Source organism: Anser cygnoides, chromosome 3 (assembly GCF_040182565.1).
Source record: "Anser cygnoides isolate HZ-2024a breed goose chromosome 3, Taihu_goose_T2T_genome, whole genome shotgun sequence".
NCBI classification, from domain to species: Eukaryota; Metazoa; Chordata; class Aves; order Anseriformes; family Anatidae; genus Anser; species Anser cygnoides.
The window spans coordinates 87009156-87026938 of NC_089875.1; the positions used below are offsets into that span (position 1 = coordinate 87009156).

The 17783-nt window shown below is 38.3% G+C and overlaps 1 protein-coding gene across 2 annotated transcripts in view; it reads left to right on the forward strand.

The window, feature by feature from the left end:
* Positions 1–17268, forward strand: part of ELOVL4 (ELOVL fatty acid elongase 4) — a 34940-nt gene extending 17672 nt beyond the window's left edge. For both annotated transcript variants that reach the window (XM_066994622.1, XM_013200598.3), the window contains exons 3-6: positions 2968–3048; positions 9709–9880; positions 11605–11732; positions 12427–17268. In XM_066994622.1, coding sequence (XP_066850723.1) covers positions 2968–3048; positions 9709–9880; positions 11605–11732; positions 12427–12702 — 657 coding nt within the window. In that variant the 3' untranslated portion in view covers positions 12703–17268. The remainder of the gene's footprint in view (positions 1–2967; positions 3049–9708; positions 9881–11604; positions 11733–12426) is intronic.
* The last annotated feature ends 515 nt before the right edge of the window (positions 17269–17783 follow it).

Genomic DNA, 17783 nt, shown 5'->3' on the forward strand with positions numbered 1-17783 from the left:
AATCTTGTGTGTTTATGGTGTCTGTTGAAGATTTGGCCCAGATTTTTGACACTTTATTTGCCTCTGACATGAATATTTCTGTAGTTGGGCACAATGTGTTTGTGAATAAATGTACTGGATGGGTGTATGTAAAAAAACTTGCGCACTGTCTAGTCCAGGATAGTATTTTTTAGTTTTATATTAGTGTAAGTACTAGAGAGACTCCCTGAAATCCATAGGGATTTGACATTTATAACTGTTTTTTTGTCTGTTCTTTTTAATGATCTTAAAAGGTGTCAGACTTATAATAAAAGTCACGCTCTCTGTTAGTTTCTTGAATGTGTTGATCGCTTTTAAAAACCCAGATGTATATTGTATTGAAGAAAAGTATCTTGTTTGTAAGTTAGATTTTTAGAATAAAAATAAAATGAATTGTATCTTTATTTAAAAATAAAAGTATTGAGTTTTCTAGCATTTTGTTTGCAGAGTTCTGAATGTTACTTCTAATAAAGTTCAGTGTTGCTGCATTTCTTCTTTGTTAGATTGTCTGTACAGAAGAAGTGGTTAGTAACAATGCAGTGGAAACTTCTCTTCAGCAGAAGCTAAGTGGGATTACTTAACAGTTTAGAAATCATTATTCCAGGATAGTTGTTCAGAATGTAGCTCATCATAAGGAGTAGTTTATGTTACTGTGACTTTGCTCACATGGGTTGAAGGTCTTCTTCCTTGAAGGCCTCAGATCATGAATTTGCAAGATCCGTTTCCAGGAGTAAGCAAACAGATAACGCAGTTTAAATTACAGCATGGCAAAACTCTTTTCTGGGTGGTCCTGTATTTTGCCAGGGAAGTGGCAATCTTCTGTATATTGACCCTTCCCAGAGCTGTAATAAAATCATTAACTGGCTTCACGCTGTTTTTAAGACACGGTTCAGTAAAACTCATCCTAGCCACCACATCTTAATCATCATTTTCTCTAAGTTGTCTCCTTGTGCTAATCAACTAAGTAATAAAATGCTACAGATAAAACAATTCAATGCCTACACCCAAGGATAATTGTGGAAATGGATATAATCTTGGCAGATTAAAACGGAAACTCTGAAATGAGTTCTGTGCTGGTTTTGCTATTTCTGTCTCTTTCACTTTTTTTTTTTTAATTTAAATCAGTATGCATTATCCATAAGCTGAATTACACCAGGCTTGGGGTCAGTTTGTGTTCATACCTCTGTTGCATGTCAGATAATACATGCATTTGCATAGCATTTCCAAACTACTGAGTTCTCATAAAAAAAAAAAAATAAAATGAATGTGTGTTTGAATGTGTTTGCTGCTGATAGTCTGAAAGCTCTTAATTTTAGGTACAGACAGGTTCTAATTTTCTGGTATCCTATCCAGTGGATTTTGAACCAGGCTATTGATATGACACTTGTAATAGAAGGTGACTTGTCTCCGTCTCTTCTCGAGACTGATGAAACTGTTCAATTGTTGTCTTTAAGCCAAGGAAATTCTACTTCAGTCTGTATGAGGTTTACAGTACCCGTGTGCCACTGTTGTAATTCCCATGAGTAACATGGTTGGTATGAGTAAAATGATACACTTTGGTTTTTGTGCGTGGCTAGAGTTTCCAGGTATTGCTGAGAACAGAATTTGGACTTGAAATGCTTTTGATAAGATCCATAGGTCTTGTTTTAAATTTAAATGATATTTAAATATTCATCCTGATTGCAAACTGCATTGGTCATCTTCGATAACATGCATTAAAATTTAAAAAACAACAACAAAAAACTGCACAAAGCACTGCCAGGTTGTTTAATCCAAGACTCTCACATATTGGACTCAACTTCAGATTAGGAACAAATTTATCTCAGTACATGCAGAAGTCCCAGATGCATATAGCTTCTGTTTTACCACAAAATCTTGTATTTCTTCATTTTGAAGGAGTAGCTTCAGCCTGAAGTCAATTTATTGTCTTTGCCAAGCAAAATCCTTGGTGAAATTACCCAGTAGACTGAAGTAGAAACTTATTAGTTTCTGTGTGAGTTTCAAGTTCAGTCTAAATGAGATGGAAGTCAGGTTAGGGATAAGAATAGTCAGTGGCTGCCCATGTTTATTTTGGAAGTCTTGTGTCACCCTTCTTTACTTTTACTTCCCAATTTTCGAGTTATGCCTGCTCCGCTGCTATCTTTTTGATCCATAACAGAGTGGGTTACCTAGCTTTAAACAATCTTGGATCATAACATTTATGAACGTCAAGATCAAAAGTCTTATTTGAACCTTGTACGGCTGTAGGCATGCATTCTTTTTTCCAATGGGAGCTTGCTTAAATGTCAAGTTTATCTTCTCCTGTTTTTGCACCACGCCTTGTTTGGAGCGTCCCTACAGGAGCACGTGGTGTGCTTTAGGCCATTCCTGTTGGCACAAACTGGGGCTCTTCTCTTCATGCAGTGTCTCTCAGTATGTTTTATGGGTGCTCAGCATCGTTTGTTCAGCTTTTCTGATTTTATTTTTTTCCTTTCTGGATTTTGATAGATACATTGTTCTAAGAATGGTAGATCCAAATTATCTAATCCCTGTCTATTGGAGAGTTCTTTCTACTCTAATCCATTGTGGCTTTTGCATCTCTATCATTCATAGTGAAAGCAATTAGGTATTTTCTTCCTCTGAATCTAGAGCCCTCTAAGGGAAGCTTCATGTTTGAATAGCTTAAGGTCATGTTGGAAATCTTACTAATTCGTACAGGGCTCTAATTATCTGGTCAAAGGTATGCAAGGAAAAATGGGTACTCTTTTTACTATACAAGAAAACAGACACTGTGTTAACAGGTTGATAAAACTAAATATTGGCTTTCTTCAATAGTATTCTCAGGACTAATAAGGACACTTAAGTATTTCTGTTCAGGTAAGTTTGAAGTAACAAGAAACGTGCTGATAACTGCTTTGAACATGGTTCATATAGTACCTTTCTCCTCATGTGTAACTTTAATATTTTCAGCTGTTTTTGTCATCAAGAGCTCGAGGATACAGCTATGTCTGCCAGACTGTGGATTATTCAGATAATGTATATGAAGTTAGGGTGAGTATTTTTTTTTTTTGTATTTGTGTGTGGGTGGATGTAATATGTGACACTACATGATGTTTAAAGTCTTGTCTGAAAACGGTGTTCCCAAAGCTGTGCTGTCTGCCATGGCAGTATCCCGTTATATTCTCTCAGACCGCTTCAGGCTTGACTGCTTTGCACATAGCAGAGTTAATCACAACGCATCAGCATATCTGCATTAACTTTCATTTGACTGCTACAAATGAGGATAGTCTTGAAGATACCATCCTTGACTTCATCCATGGTTGTATGTTACAGGATAAGCTTTATACACATACTTAGGTTGCAAGCCTATGCTGCAGTTTATGATACAGGGTAACCGCAGTAAAGGTGTAGTTCTAGATCAAAGCGAGCAAGATTTGTCAGCAGGTACTGAAGTTGCACTTCACTCATACTGGTAAGGCAACTTCTTGTATCCTTTACCCGTTTGGCTTCATGAACTCTTGCTGACTTCTGGCAAATGTATTATCAGTATACTTCATTGCAGAAGCTTGGATTTCAAATGTGTGTTTTTTGGAAAGCATTCAAGTTAAAATCAAAGTGCAGATGCTTGTTAACTTCTGTCATGCTGTTGACTAGCTCATGTGCTAAACCTTATCTTCCGGCAGAGCTGACACTTGAGAATCTTGCAGCTGTCCTTGCAAGTTTCATCCTCGACAGATTAGGACACGTTCCTGAAAATGCAACGAAAGCATGTTATGGTCTAAATACATCAAATGTTTATAACGCGTTTTTTAAAAATACTTCTCAATAAGGGGGCTGTTCACAGGTACTCAAAAGCCTGTGCAAGTGTCAGGGCTGGTAGTGAGAAGAGCAGGTTTGATTTTTACAACTTCTGTATGATGGCTGATATTGCAGAACAGCTCTGTAGATTTTTTTTTTATTTACCCAGCGGTAGTCACCTGTCTTTCTTCTTTGCCAATACGGTGCACCTACTGTATCATTCACTAGAATACTTCTGTTAATGATTTTTTTTTTAAACAAAAATTATAAAAGTATAACAACTGCTTCATAGGTTATGGGGCTTTTGTATTTTTTTTTTCTGGAAAAGATAGGTTGCTCTATCAATATATGTTCTTCGTGCTTCCCAGCTTTTTAAGATTTTGGAAACTTATGGATCTGAATAATCTTTATTTCTAAAGTTCTGACTTGTAACACTCAATTTGCAACTGATAGAGTTGGGAAAGCACGGAAAATTGAGTTCTCTCAAGTGTTGCAGTAACTGTTTAGTACGTTGTCAGTCAAGACCCATATCTTGATAATTATTATCTGGTAGCTCTGAGTAAATTCTCACTTCAGGAAAATAGGAGTACTACAAGTGTACTTTGAGGAGTCTAGGATAAGTTTTTGGCCTGCTTTACAGTGTATCATGCTTTGCGTTTAGACGGTATGGTCGTGTTGCTTGTCATACGTTGTCAGCAAACAAAAAATCAAGATACCTTTTGCAATGTTTTTTTCTTAATATAAACCTGCAAAAGTAATTTTAAAATATCAAAGTGTGGGCAACTTCCTGCAGTTTCAAGTTTACAATTGATAAACCTTGTATCACATCCCTGAATACTCTTTTAATAGATACAGATACTAAATGTCTAGTATTTAGAAACCAGGGTTTCTCAGAAGGGGAATGCTGCAATAACGGACTTAGTTACAGATGCAGTCACTTTATTTGGTAGAAAGTGAGTAAATGAGCCTTGTATTAGTCAGATAAAGGAAATTGTAAACAGTACTGAGCCCAGAAAACATTGTAGAAAACGGTCTGGAGAGCAGCAGCTTCATATATGACTCCATTGCAGGGGTTGGAAAGCTGGAGCAAATACTGAAAATTGCAAAAACTAACTGTATATGGTGATCTGAATGGAAATTTAGAAGTTCTGGCAAAACTTCCATTCGTATCTTTTCCTGTTATGCAGAAACTGCCACTACAAAGTTGTTATGTAGCGGCCACATTTGACCTAAGGTCCTGCTCAAAATGAGGGGCAAGAAACCATCCTCTTTTCCTGAAGGCAGTACGAAGACCTGGTAAACAGTCACAAAGCAAAGGCTTAGCTATCCTGGGTGGCAGCAAGTCTTTCCTCTCCAACCTAGATCTTGTCTCAGGGCCTTAGCCAAATGATTTCAAGGGAGCAGTATAAGACCGGGCATGTGGTGGCACTTCCCTTGTATAGTGCAACACCAGCAATCTGCAGCTCACAGATCTCTTGAGTCGGAGACGGTCTACTTGTTGTGCTGGTTCTAAAGGGGATATCCATCCATGAATTCGTCTGTATGTTTTCTTTGTCAAGCTTCTGGTATTCACTGACAGTTAATAAATACAGTGTGAAGAAGTTCGTCCCCTTACTTAGTGTTTTAAACCTACCTACACCTGTTAATCCCATCAAGGTTTCCCTTACAATAGGCAATGGACAACTGGAGCAAGCAAGTGGTAAAAATTAGATTCTGCAATTGCAAAAAGACCTTACTCCTTTCAAATTTGTTTACCTTCTGGGTGTAGTAGGTAGCCTTACTGGCTGCTGACAGGAAGTTGGGGAGTTCGTTCTGTAATTGGTTATTTTAAAAAAATAATTGTTCATACTAGAGAAGAAAGAAAAACGGGGAAAAATCCCCAACAAGGGATTTTGAAGGAACTGGAGCTGCATCTTGGAGGAAGTTTTAAGTTTATAGTTAGAGAGCCAAAATAATATAGGTGCAGAGGTGAGGTTTAAATCCGTGCTCCGGAGTGCTCCTTTGGAAGCTCCAGTATTTAGGGTGAACACTTTCCCACCTTTGTCTAAATTAAGACGTGTTATCATTCGTAAATAGTCACTTTCACATCTGCTTATGTTTGTGTGTTCTGGTTTCCCGGAACAAGGTTCATCTATTTTATTAGCATTTCTGGAGAGCTGAGAATTAGGAGTTGGGGTGAAGTCCTTCCTAGCTTTAAGTGTACCAGTTGTAATTGCGAAGCTGAGCTGTGGTTGTAATTATGCTCTGCTTTTACTCGCATTGTTTGTATGTATGTCCATAGCTTGAATGGTTTCCTCAGATGAAATAATATCAATTTACTATGAAAATAAAAAATTTCTATGAAAAGGGAACTTGAATTAATAAAATAAACCTTGTTGTCCTATAAACAAAATTCTATAAGTGAAGTGGGATGGGGGGAAAGTGAGTTCTCTTAAGAAGCAAACAAAACCCCCAACTTTTCATGTTATTGTTAACTGCTGAAAAGCACCTGTCTCTTCAAACTCCTTAATGGATAACCATCTCCAACCTCAAGTGAGGAAGGAGGGTGCAGGAACAGAGCCCCGTGTTAAAACAGCCCTCTGTTTAAAAAGCCTGCAGCAGGCAGAGGTCATGGGATTGGACCTCTTTTTGACCCCCTTAATCCTAGGCTGTAATGTAATCTTTCTGTGCCATCTGGTGTTTTAACAGACTTAGGCTGATGGACATGAAAACTGCCAGAAATTGTATGGTCATGACTAGAATTATTCATTTCAGGAATTCACCTGTTTTAATGCATATTTTCTTTTAAGCTGCATCTTTCTTTCTTGCTGTGTCCAACGAAAGACCACAGGTTAGGTCGTAACTTCTGATGCTTTAATGGAGAAGTTTGTGTATTGTTCTGCTTTCTTTTTACCCCCATCGCTGATTGCATAAATGGCTTGGGGCAAAGGAGGTAATACCTGCTTCAATTTTTTTCTGCATCTGTAAGTTAATGATCAGAATGCCTGCATAAGTCATTGGGAGCTCTGAGATAGTTCAGTACCTGAAGTCCGTCAGTCGTGAGAATAAATGATAGTAAAACTTCATGATAGGAAGGAGGAAGGCAAAAGAGCTTTTAGGCAAAAGATCTATATAAACACAAATTGGCAGGTATAATCCTGAAAGAGGAAAAAAAAGAAAATGGAGGCTATTTTTATTCTTAAGTGACAGGAAGCATTTTGATCAAAAGTTCAGTTGATCTTGATCCCTGGGCTCTAATTGTTTTTTTCTGCAAGGCAGGCAGAACTCAAAAGAGGAGGAATAAAGTGCATTGAATGACTTCCCAGAAGCGTATAGTGAACCTGTAGCATCCTGGGCATAAAATCTAAGTGTTCTGTTGGATTTTTCTCCACTTACGTTTTGCTCTGTCATACTGTAAATTTGCAAGTACGGCTTATTATTCCACTGTTCCTTTAACAAAATACACAGCAGCTTGGTTAGAGCTTTTCTGGCAGTTTGCTTGTAACTGACCTATTGATTCTTTGCAAGTTTCTCGGCAGGCAGGGCCTCTAAAGAACCTGAGTGTTGTACCTGGCTTGTCATTTTATGGACACAGTCCAAAGTGTCTACTGTCAACTGATGAGATGAAGAGATGCTTATCTTAATTTATTTAAAAGATGCAGCTTTAGCAAAGATCTGTGAAAGATGCCGAACTGTTATGCTAATCCATGGGTGTGAGACGAAGCCTTGGTGTGGGTGTTACACACAGGGCTCCCTCTCCCAGGAGCAGAGCTGCACTGGATATTGGATAACTTGTGTACTGACAGCTCCTGCAGCTTGCGCTGCGTGGCTGGGAACTCCGAGGTCTGTGGGGGTCCCTTCTCTTTCATCAAGCACCTCTCCAACTTTGGCAGATACTCAATATCTTTTTTTTTTTATATAAAACTGACAACATTTGCGTCTTCTCCCTGAGACCTGAAGTAGGCTATGTTATGTCTGTCGAGGGAGAAGGGTACTGAGTAATGGGTATACAGAAGTCTGCGGTTTGGCATCAGTAAGCTGTGCAGTCCCTTTGGGAAACTGCAGAGTCTGCAATGCAGAGCTGCGGCACTCTTCTGCTCCTGTGCTGCTGTTGGTTTTTGTTGTTGTTGTTTTCTTCTACTGTAATCGCTTTTTAAAACTTCTGCCACTCCAATTATGGCTGTGACAAGCTTACTTTGAGGAGAGACATGTTCCTTTCTAGCTATTTTGGAGATATGGAGGAAAACTCCGTGCAGGGCTGTAGCATTGCTCTGTACTGCTTGGTCTCCTGATCCCCCTTTCTCTCGCTCACCCATACTCATAAATCTCACAGAACGTGTATATTTGGGAAGGGAAGCTGCTGCTCTCTTAATTTTTCTCTTCTGTCTTCCCCGGGGACCATGGGGGTGGTAGAGTTACTTCACATAATGTTAAGGTAAGAAAGTCTGATTTGCCTTCAGATGAGTCTGAAAAGATGAAGTGAACAACTTACAAATAGGCATGTGTTGTGACATTGCCTGCTTTCCTTGCTGGTGGTGCTGTTTTCATTCCCCCTGCCTTTTATTGTTATTTATTCTACATGTGAGTCACCATCTGGGATATGTCCTGGTCCCACCCTGCATAACAAGCTAGTTGACTTACAATGCCAGCAACTACATTCATTGCTGTGCTTTGGGATCTGGAAGGGAATCCCCACTAACAACCTATCCCGGTAGCACAGTATTAGCAAATTACTGCACAGAGCTTCTGGGCTTAACCTGGTACAGCAATATTCTGGTTTCAGCAGGAAGCCTTGTTCACGTTGCATCTTGGGCAAGATCTACTGTAATTGGTGGATTAGGGAAAAAATGCTTGGGTGTGTAGCACTGCTTTGTTGGATAGGTGGGTTATATCTGCAGCTTGTGTGGCTCCCTTGATCTCACTTCTTCTGTTCCCTGAATGGAGCATAGCCACTGGGGTAGTGCTGGTTTCCAGAGAGGGTGACTGGGTAGACTGGAAGAAGCTGCAGAGAATATTCGTGGAATCACAGAATGGTTTGGGTTGGAAGGGCCTTTAAAGACAATCTGTTCCAACCCCCTGCCATGGGCAGGGACACCTCCCACCAGCCCAGGTTGCCCAAAGCCCCATCCAGCCTGGCCTTGAGCACCTCCAGGGATGGGGCATCCACAGCTTCTCTGGGCAACCTGTGCCAGTGCCTCACCACCCTCTGAGTAAAAAATTTCCTCCTTATATCTAATATAAACCTACCCTCTTTTAGCTTAAATCCGTTACCTGTTGTCCTGTTACTACACTCCCTGACTGCGTCCCTCCCCATCTTTCCTGCAGGCATCCATTAAGTACCGAAAGGCCGCAATGAGGTCTCCCTGGAGCCTTCTCTTCTCCAGGCTGAACACTGCCCTAACAGATGTGAAATCTTTCCCTTACCTAGCTTATAGTCTTGATTTGTTATCTTCATACCAATATGCCTGTGATAGTGAAGGAATCTTATGTAAAGTTTCAGCCTTTGCATTTTCATTTTATGGCAATGTTTCTGCCTCATTGTTCTGACCACATCAAAGCGTTGCTTCATTAGTATGGGAAGCCCTGTGGTAGTCTGCTGCCGCAAAGCTGAGATACAGGATGAAGACACACATTCCTTATGTTTAATGAGTAAACTGTTCAGAGATAATAAAGCTTTTAGTTCTGTTAACTCTCTTTTATAGCAGTGATTTGTGAGCAGTATACTCAGAATACTACTTCCACTACATTCAGAGTAGATGAATGAAGTATTGTTTTAGTTGTTACTCTAATACCATTAGATGTTTGACTCCACCTCAACATTTACCAGGAGCTGGGGAAGGAAGAGATGTTCTTCTCTTGCAGCAGCTGGATGGAGATAACTTTATTCCATTCAAATTGGAATCACTAAAACCTTTTTTTCTTCTTTAATTACAGATAGCTGCTGCTTTATGGTGGTATTATGTCTCCAAAGGAATTGAATACTTGGATACAGTATTCTTCATCCTGAGGAAGAAATTTAACCAAATTAGTTTCCTTCATGTCTATCACCATTTCACCATGTTCACTTTGTGGTGGATTGGTATTAAGTGGGTTGCAGGTGGACAAGGTGAGTTCCCTTCCTCCCATACCCTTTTGAGTGAACGTAAGGGACACTTATTATAATTGTTTAGGATCAATGGAAAAAAGTTTTGTTAGACTTAACATTATCATACAGAAGGTTGTTTAAATAGTACTGAAGCAGTGCAGTGGCTTTAACATGTATAATCTTCCTTTGTGAGAAATGTGGGGGAGGAAAAGATAGATACCAGGGCCCATAGTCTAATGAATTGCAAAACATTTTTTTCCTCATGGGCATCAATTGCAAGCCTGAAGTTCTGTCTTCAAAATTATCCTTGTTCTGTATGAAGCAGATGAATGTGTCTTGCTTAACTTTAACTTTTGCAGATACAGAGAACTGCAAAATCTAATTATGGGCAACAATCTGTGTGCGAATGTAATGAAGTTAACGGAGACATTGTTTTGGCATTATATCTGAGTTTAGGGTTTGCTTTCTTTTTTGTGTAAAGAGACATATATAAATTCTGAAACCTTCCTTTGAAGACGAGCCAATAAATCTGTCAATTAACTTTTAAAACTTATTAATGACACCAGTCTATAATTCAATTTCAGTCTATTTTTTCCTGTTTCATTTTTAAGACCAGCATCAAAGAACTTTATTCCATTGTTCTTGCTACATCCCCCCTTTCCTGCATTGTATCTTTTGCCCTGTTTATCTCAAAAACAAACAATACAAACAAAAACAAAACAAACTGTTCTGTTTGTAAAATGTTTTGTAGGCTTACAGCACTGAAAGTAACATACAGTAAACACCAAACTTTTTTTGTCAAACCACACTGATACTTAATGTATGTGGGTTTTATGCTCTCAGTTACTATAGATATCTTGTACTAGCAGGTAGCATATTGGTTACATAGGCAGATCTATTATAAATTAACTAACAGAGTCTACACATAATTTACCACATGGGAATCTTGAGTTGTATGATTTCAGCAGCTAATGTCTACCTTCTCCTAACATTATATACGTCACTACCCTTTTGAGCCTCTCTGTAGTAAAAGGAAAACCTTACAATGATATAGTTTATCCCTGTTAAATGGCTGCTAATCTTGACAGAGAGCAAAGAGATCTTAATGCGAAGGAAAGCAAATGCCTTTGTTTCCAGCATCGATCATTCTGGTAAAAGTGCTATACATTGGTTTAAGAATGCTGGATATTGTAAGTCATAAATAAAGAAACTAAAGATGAGCTATTTAGACAAACTCATTTTACAATGCTCTTAAACATCTTACAACCATAAGTGAAATACTGTTTTGTATTATTTTTTGGCCTCTTTAATCAGACTGCCACGTGAGTTTCTTGATTTCTTGCTGAGTTGTGAGCCTTACACATCTAATTACAGCTTAACAGATTTGAGTTCAGAACCTGAAACTGCTTTATACTTTACACTGTTGAATACTCCCTTAGCAAAGCCATCATATTTATACTACAATAACTAATGTGTAATCCGTGTGACTTATGTCTGTTCAACAAAATCTTATGAAAAGCTTTTGCATAAGAAGTTCCATGAAAGTAGTGACACACTAATTGCACGAACAGCTGTTTGTGTCAGTACATGTCAGCTATCAGGTCTATGCTCTACAATTGAATATTTCAAGGATGGAAGCCGGACATGCCCTATGTTTTATAATGTTTGCTATCACACAAATACTAGAACAGATATTTTTTCTTTTTGCAAAATTACATGAAAATCTTCCTTCTGTTTCTGGACAGCTTTTTTTGGAGCTCAGATGAATGCATTTATTCATGTCATTATGTACATGTATTATGGATTAGCTGCCTGTGGCCCTAAATTTCAGAAATACCTGTGGTGGAAACGATACTTGACCATATTGCAATTGGTAAGTGAAATTTCTCCATTTACCTCAAATTATTGTCTCTAAGTCGATTTCTTTCTGCAGAGCTTTGGAACAGATGTTGTCCTTTTCAAAAGTTCTTAGTTGTCTGATACTCGCAGCTCAAGTTAAAATTAGTATATTCTTAAGTGAAATTAAGCAGTTAAAATAATTGCCTAATTATACAACCATTGTTGTGGGAAAAGTTCTTAAATTCTTATTACTGCACAGCGGCATGTGTAAGCTTTAAAAGATTTTTATTTTGACAAAATGAACACTATTATTTAGTGACATATTAAAAATTATTATTGCATTGGAAAAGTGCTAAAGATGACTTCAGTTCAACCTTAGGCTGGCATTGACTCCGTTCCTCCACACCCACATATGGAAGCGGTCAGTTACCAGGCAGTAATACTACATCTGGCTATCCTATTCTAAATCCCATGAAATTGCCACCGTAGTTTAAAGGACAAGCTTGAGATCTGCTTTGTTGTACAGCAGTAACCTGATATAGGAAAATCTAGTTGCAATTGAAAGCGTCTCTGTCTATCTGGGGATGCATGATAGGACAGCCAAATACAGTTTCCCCCTACCTCCCTCTTCATCAGTTTTCATAACTTAACGCCCTGGTATACATCAGCGCAGTCAGACCCACAAAATACATCCAACCCTTTTTGATTGTGTATTTTCTGTCTTTCAGGTGCAGTTCCATGTGACTATTGGCCACACAGCCTTGTCTATTTATATTGATTGTCCTTTCCCTAAATGGATGCACTGGGGTGTAATTTTCTATGCTGTCACCTTCATTTTCCTGTTTGGTAACTTCTACTATCGGACATATAAGCTGCCCAAGGAACCTGTAAAGAATGGCAAAATAGCAAATGGTGCTGTTGCAAATGGAGTAAGCAAAGCGGAAAATAATCCAGTGGTGGAAAATGGAAAAAAGCAGAAAAAGGGAAAAGCAAAAGGAGAGTAACTCGATCCAGGCCTTAACCGTTGTTGGCAGTGAGGAACCTACAGTTTGGTTTATAAAAGGAAGAAAAAAACACTATCTGTACCAATTAACCTTAGGTTACTGAAGAGCTAGAACACAGATATTTTCATTATTTATGAAGATTGTTTTAAGAACAAAACTTAAAGTTGAATTTCTATTGTAATTATGTAATTATCACACACATGGTCTCTGTGTAAACTTGTAGACTGCTGGTGTTGGTGAAAGTAAGGAAGAATTGCAGTTAATTCCATGTTTAGCAGTCCAAAAGTCAAAACAATCAGTGACACAACCAGTTTTGTTGGCACCCACGTTTCTTTGGGGGAGGGAGGGAGGGAGAGAGGAAGTAGCATTTGGATACTTGTGTTTTCTTTCCAGAAAATTATTAAATTTCAAATTATGATGTATTATCTAATCAGAATGTGCAACTTTTCTTGTCTTCCTTGGAAAGTATCTTCAGACACATCATGTTTATGTGCTGTCAGAACAGTGTTTGACTTTTTCAGACATTACTTGATTTAATTTAGTGTCTGTTACAGTTTTTTTGGTTGTTTTTTTTTTTTCCTTGTGTGGAAATATACCTACCTCTTCATCAGCTGAAAGGAATATTGAGCATTAAATAACTGATTTCTGAAATATGGAGTCCTCTAATATACATATCTGTTAAGAATTTAGCAGAAAAATTAATTTCCTGTGGGAGTAAAAGGGACTTTTTTTTCAGGTATTTTTTGGTCAAATCATCAATATTCTAATTTAATGTAAACTTAAATAAACTTAAATTTTGGAGTGGTATTTCTAGTATGGCTAAGTGAAGATGACATTTTAAGATTTTATAAATATGAAACAATACATTGTGTGAAGCAAGCAATTAAAGTAGGCCTGTTGCTTGTTGTCTGTGACCTGCATTAAACCTGTAGTGCTGATGCTGAAAATTGTCAGATGACATTTGGTGGGGAGAAAACAACGTGTAATTCTGTTTAGAAGTGCAGTGTGTATGGCTAGTCATACTAAGAGGACAGTCACTTTACCAGGGGAGAGAGAATTTAGTAATACAGTACAAAAGACAGCAAACAAAATGCTGAAAATGCTGCTACTACTTGATGCCCATCAATACTCTATTTGTTTAGACACTTGCAGACAAAGTATCGCTAATAGGCCACCATTTTAATGTGAATATCAGAGATGAGCTGCTGAAACTCTAGTTCCAAAATATTCTTGGCTCTTCTCAACCTAATTGACAAAGTGATCCTGCTAATCATTTTTCAGTCATAACTGCTACACAAAGTAGAAGCCTCTTCTAGACAGCTTTTCATCTTACTTGGTACGTTAATGGGCTAACTCCTTTTGTGAAGAAAATATAAAAAGAGTTTTATGAAAGGGAAATGTGATCTAACTAAGAAGTTTTGAGGTGCTGAGGATGCAATGAGTAAAAGACAGGTTGAATTAGAAACCATGTCCTGAGCTCTGGGTCCTTGCTCATCACTGTAGGAGCTGAATTGTTGCTGTGGAAATGCGTTCTTCCCAGCTCTGGTCAGAAACATTCATTGCTCGATGCAAGTGATACCATTACTGCAGGAAGAATGTACGTGGAGCTCTAGGTATAGAGATTAAAGTGTGTGGCACATCTAAGATTTTGCATCTCAAATATCCATTCACCTGTTGTGACCTGTTTTGCACATTACAAACATCTTTTGTGTCTTGGGTTTGTCTCTTGTCACTGTAATGAAAACTATCTAAACCTAAAATGCAGGTCATAGGGAAAAAGGTTGGTTGTGATCTGTTCTGTTCTGTTGGAGTTGATTCAACTACAAGAGTGGTTCATCGGTAATATCCATGAACGTGGATTTTGTGGCAGAATATAAGATTGTTAGAGAATGTCTCTGCTGAACTGTAATGCATGTGACCATTAATTTTCCTATCTGTTGTGTCTTGTGATTCTTCCAGCCTTTGTAATGATGCTTTTTTGCATTTGTGTAACTGTTTATTTAATGTGGCATGGGGAAGAGGGAACATGGTCTATCCTTCTTTTTTGGACAGATGCCACTGCATTTAACCAAGCCAAAATGTTGGCTGGCTGTGTTACTCTGGAATGGCTAAAGGAGCAAATAGCTACAAAGCAAGTTAGACAACAGATTTACAGCACACCCGCTACTCCGAGGTAATGTCTGGTGTGGAGATTCTTACCCTTCTGTAAATTCAGGGTAGCTTACCCCACTGTGATCAAAGGGTAGCTTCTCTCTATTTGCCATGGGATGTGGGCAGCTAACTTGTAAACCTGTATCATTTCTTGTTTTGTGTTTAAATTGGTTGTTTGCTCTGTCTTTATTGCTGTAAACCAGATTGGATAAACTCATAATCTTAATGTGATCCAGCTCCAAGAGAGCATACCGAGAAGTATTCTAGTACGTGTTCAACTATATCCTTTGCTACATTTTGTAAAGTAAGAATTATATCTTGCATGTTGGCAAATATTTAAAATAATTGGAAGTCAAATCTTCTCTCCCCCTTAGCGTGCATGGAAGCTGCTTAAAGTTGATAAAACTTGAACTTTATTGACAGAACTTGAGTAGAATCCTATCCCCAAATTCTGGGTCACTTGGTACCTTTTAAAAATTTAAAAAGAAACATTAAACAATGCATTGTGAGAATGCATGCATAGGTACACATCATGTTGTCTGGACATGTGGATAAAACTAGCTTGAGATTAGCAGTTTAATGGGAAAAAGAAATCACGTATTCAGTTGCTGCAATGCTGCTCTTTTGAGTCGATCTTCTGCTATATGGCTTTCCTAGGTCTATTTATAATATATTGGATTGTTCATGACTTGAGTCCCATTCTAATCTTGAATATAATGGCCTTACTAAATGTGCATTTTTATAGGCATGGTCAAGAGTGCAATACTTCTGTTTATGACTATGCAGCTTTTTCTTTTTCAAAATTTGAGGTAATGATGCATATGTGAGATGCTGCCAGATTCATTAAAGTCATCATTTAGTCCAAAGCTCTTCAGAATTTTCCCACAAAAGTAAGAGTGTATGTGTAAAAATGTTTTTGCTGTACACAGAATTGAAATTTAAATTATATAAAAAAAACTATTTTTCAGAGTGATTTTTTTTTTCTAGATGCTTCAAAATTATTTAAAAGTTAAATCCAATCCATTGGGAACTTTTGGGGTTTAGCTGTTGAAAAATAGTTATTTGCTAACAGTTCTGAAGCTCTTGGACCAATCATACAATCATTTGATGCCATATAAGTGATACCATTTCATTTCGCCTCACCTCTAGCAGTGGCAGTTGTTGGAGTCTTTTAGCACTTTTCTCAGCATAAAATAAATAGAAATTCTGTATATATACACATACATGCCTACATACATTGTATGTGTGTTTATGTGTCTGTGTGTGTATATATATACACGCACATATGGGTTCTTAACAGGCTCTTTCAATGTGTGAGGTAAATGATGTTTCCTTGATGTGAAGTTGGCCGGAGCTAATAGTTCCTACAGCTCGAACAGCAGAACGAAGCCATTTTCATTGATCCATAGATTCAGTATCGGTCTTGCACACATTAATAGTACTTGTCAGTCATTTTAGGCATAGGATGATGGACAAGCCACAGCTATTTCTATCACTGTAATAAATATTTTGAGGTGTCAGGTGTGGATCCTGAGGGGAGGAAGCTCAACTCAGAGGAGCTGAGGAATGATGCTGTGGTCGAGTAGGGATCATTTGGGGGAAACAGTGTGACTAATCTTCTCCAGGTAAGTCTTTGAAGTCATTGCAATCACATACTTTAAGAGAACAGTTATTTAAAAATAAATAAATAACAGTTTCTCTGTAGGTTCAAAAGCATGGTCTATTGGATTATATGATCATTACCTACTTCCAGTTCCAGAACAGGAAAAAATATGAAGGCAAAATAAAAATACTGCACATTTTTTTCAGGTTGACTGTGTTTCTTTAGAGTAAGCATTTGACATTCAGATGCTGGGGAGACAGGTAAGAAAGGAGCAAATAGCTATGGTGCTGAAAGACCTCATTCCTAAACCAGCTTCTGAGCACACTTGCTGTCTTTTTAAAAAATAATAATAAAATTTTGAGTAAAATTGTTCATGGTGCATAAAGTTGAGCCTTGCATCATGTTAGCATGGGTTCAGTCATAATGTGTGAAGTATTTAAAATCAGATCTGTTTCAGCTGAAACTGAAGAGGGCGGGGTGATTATGAAATATCTGGATGGTGTATTCATCTTAGCAGCACAGATTATGAAAATTTGGTACTTGGAGCAAGTTGCTGCTGGGACATCTTTTTGTGTTGTGCTCTGACGAGGTGGCCTCTTTGCTAATGTGAGCAGTCAGAGCTCCATGGCAGTCAGTGGGGTGGTTGGTTCCAATTTACATGAGCAGAGTATGTTTAACCCTAAAGAACAGAAAAAATCTTGCTTTCTGCCAATATCCTGTGAGGATGAGGGAAATGTATGGGTCAGGATGCTTCTTTTGCATAAAGTGTTAATGCTTTTGTAAACAACAAAAATAAACGTTACTTTTTTCATGCTGTTTTGAGTTTGGTTTTATGCATCCCATGGAATGTCCCATCTTTGAATTACTTGCTCATTTACAACGTCGCTCAGGTTGTGTTGGTGTAGGCTCTCACATAGCCCAAAACTTTCAGACATTTTTCTGGTATGTCCTCCTAGTTTCAGGTTTGGGGGACTTTGTAATTTTGGGTATTGCCCCCAAATCAGTGTAGTGGCTTTGAAGTACCCTTGCAGGACTAACTGAATATAGGATGTCTGATTAGCCTACAAGTCTTCTGGAATATATTCTGGCTGTAGAGTGCATATATCTGCATCAGCTTTGGTCTATATGCCATCTCCAGTTTGGGAGAAACGAAGTTATGGCTGGAAAGGACCTCGACTGCTCTCCCAGCACAACGCATCGCTGGGGCTCCTTTGGATACACAGGAGAGGAGGGAGGGAAGGGTCAGCAAAGCGCGAGGCAGATGTAATGCCTGAATATAGTGGTTCTGGCTGTGAAACCTCAGCCAGTCTTCCATCTCCTGTTTTAA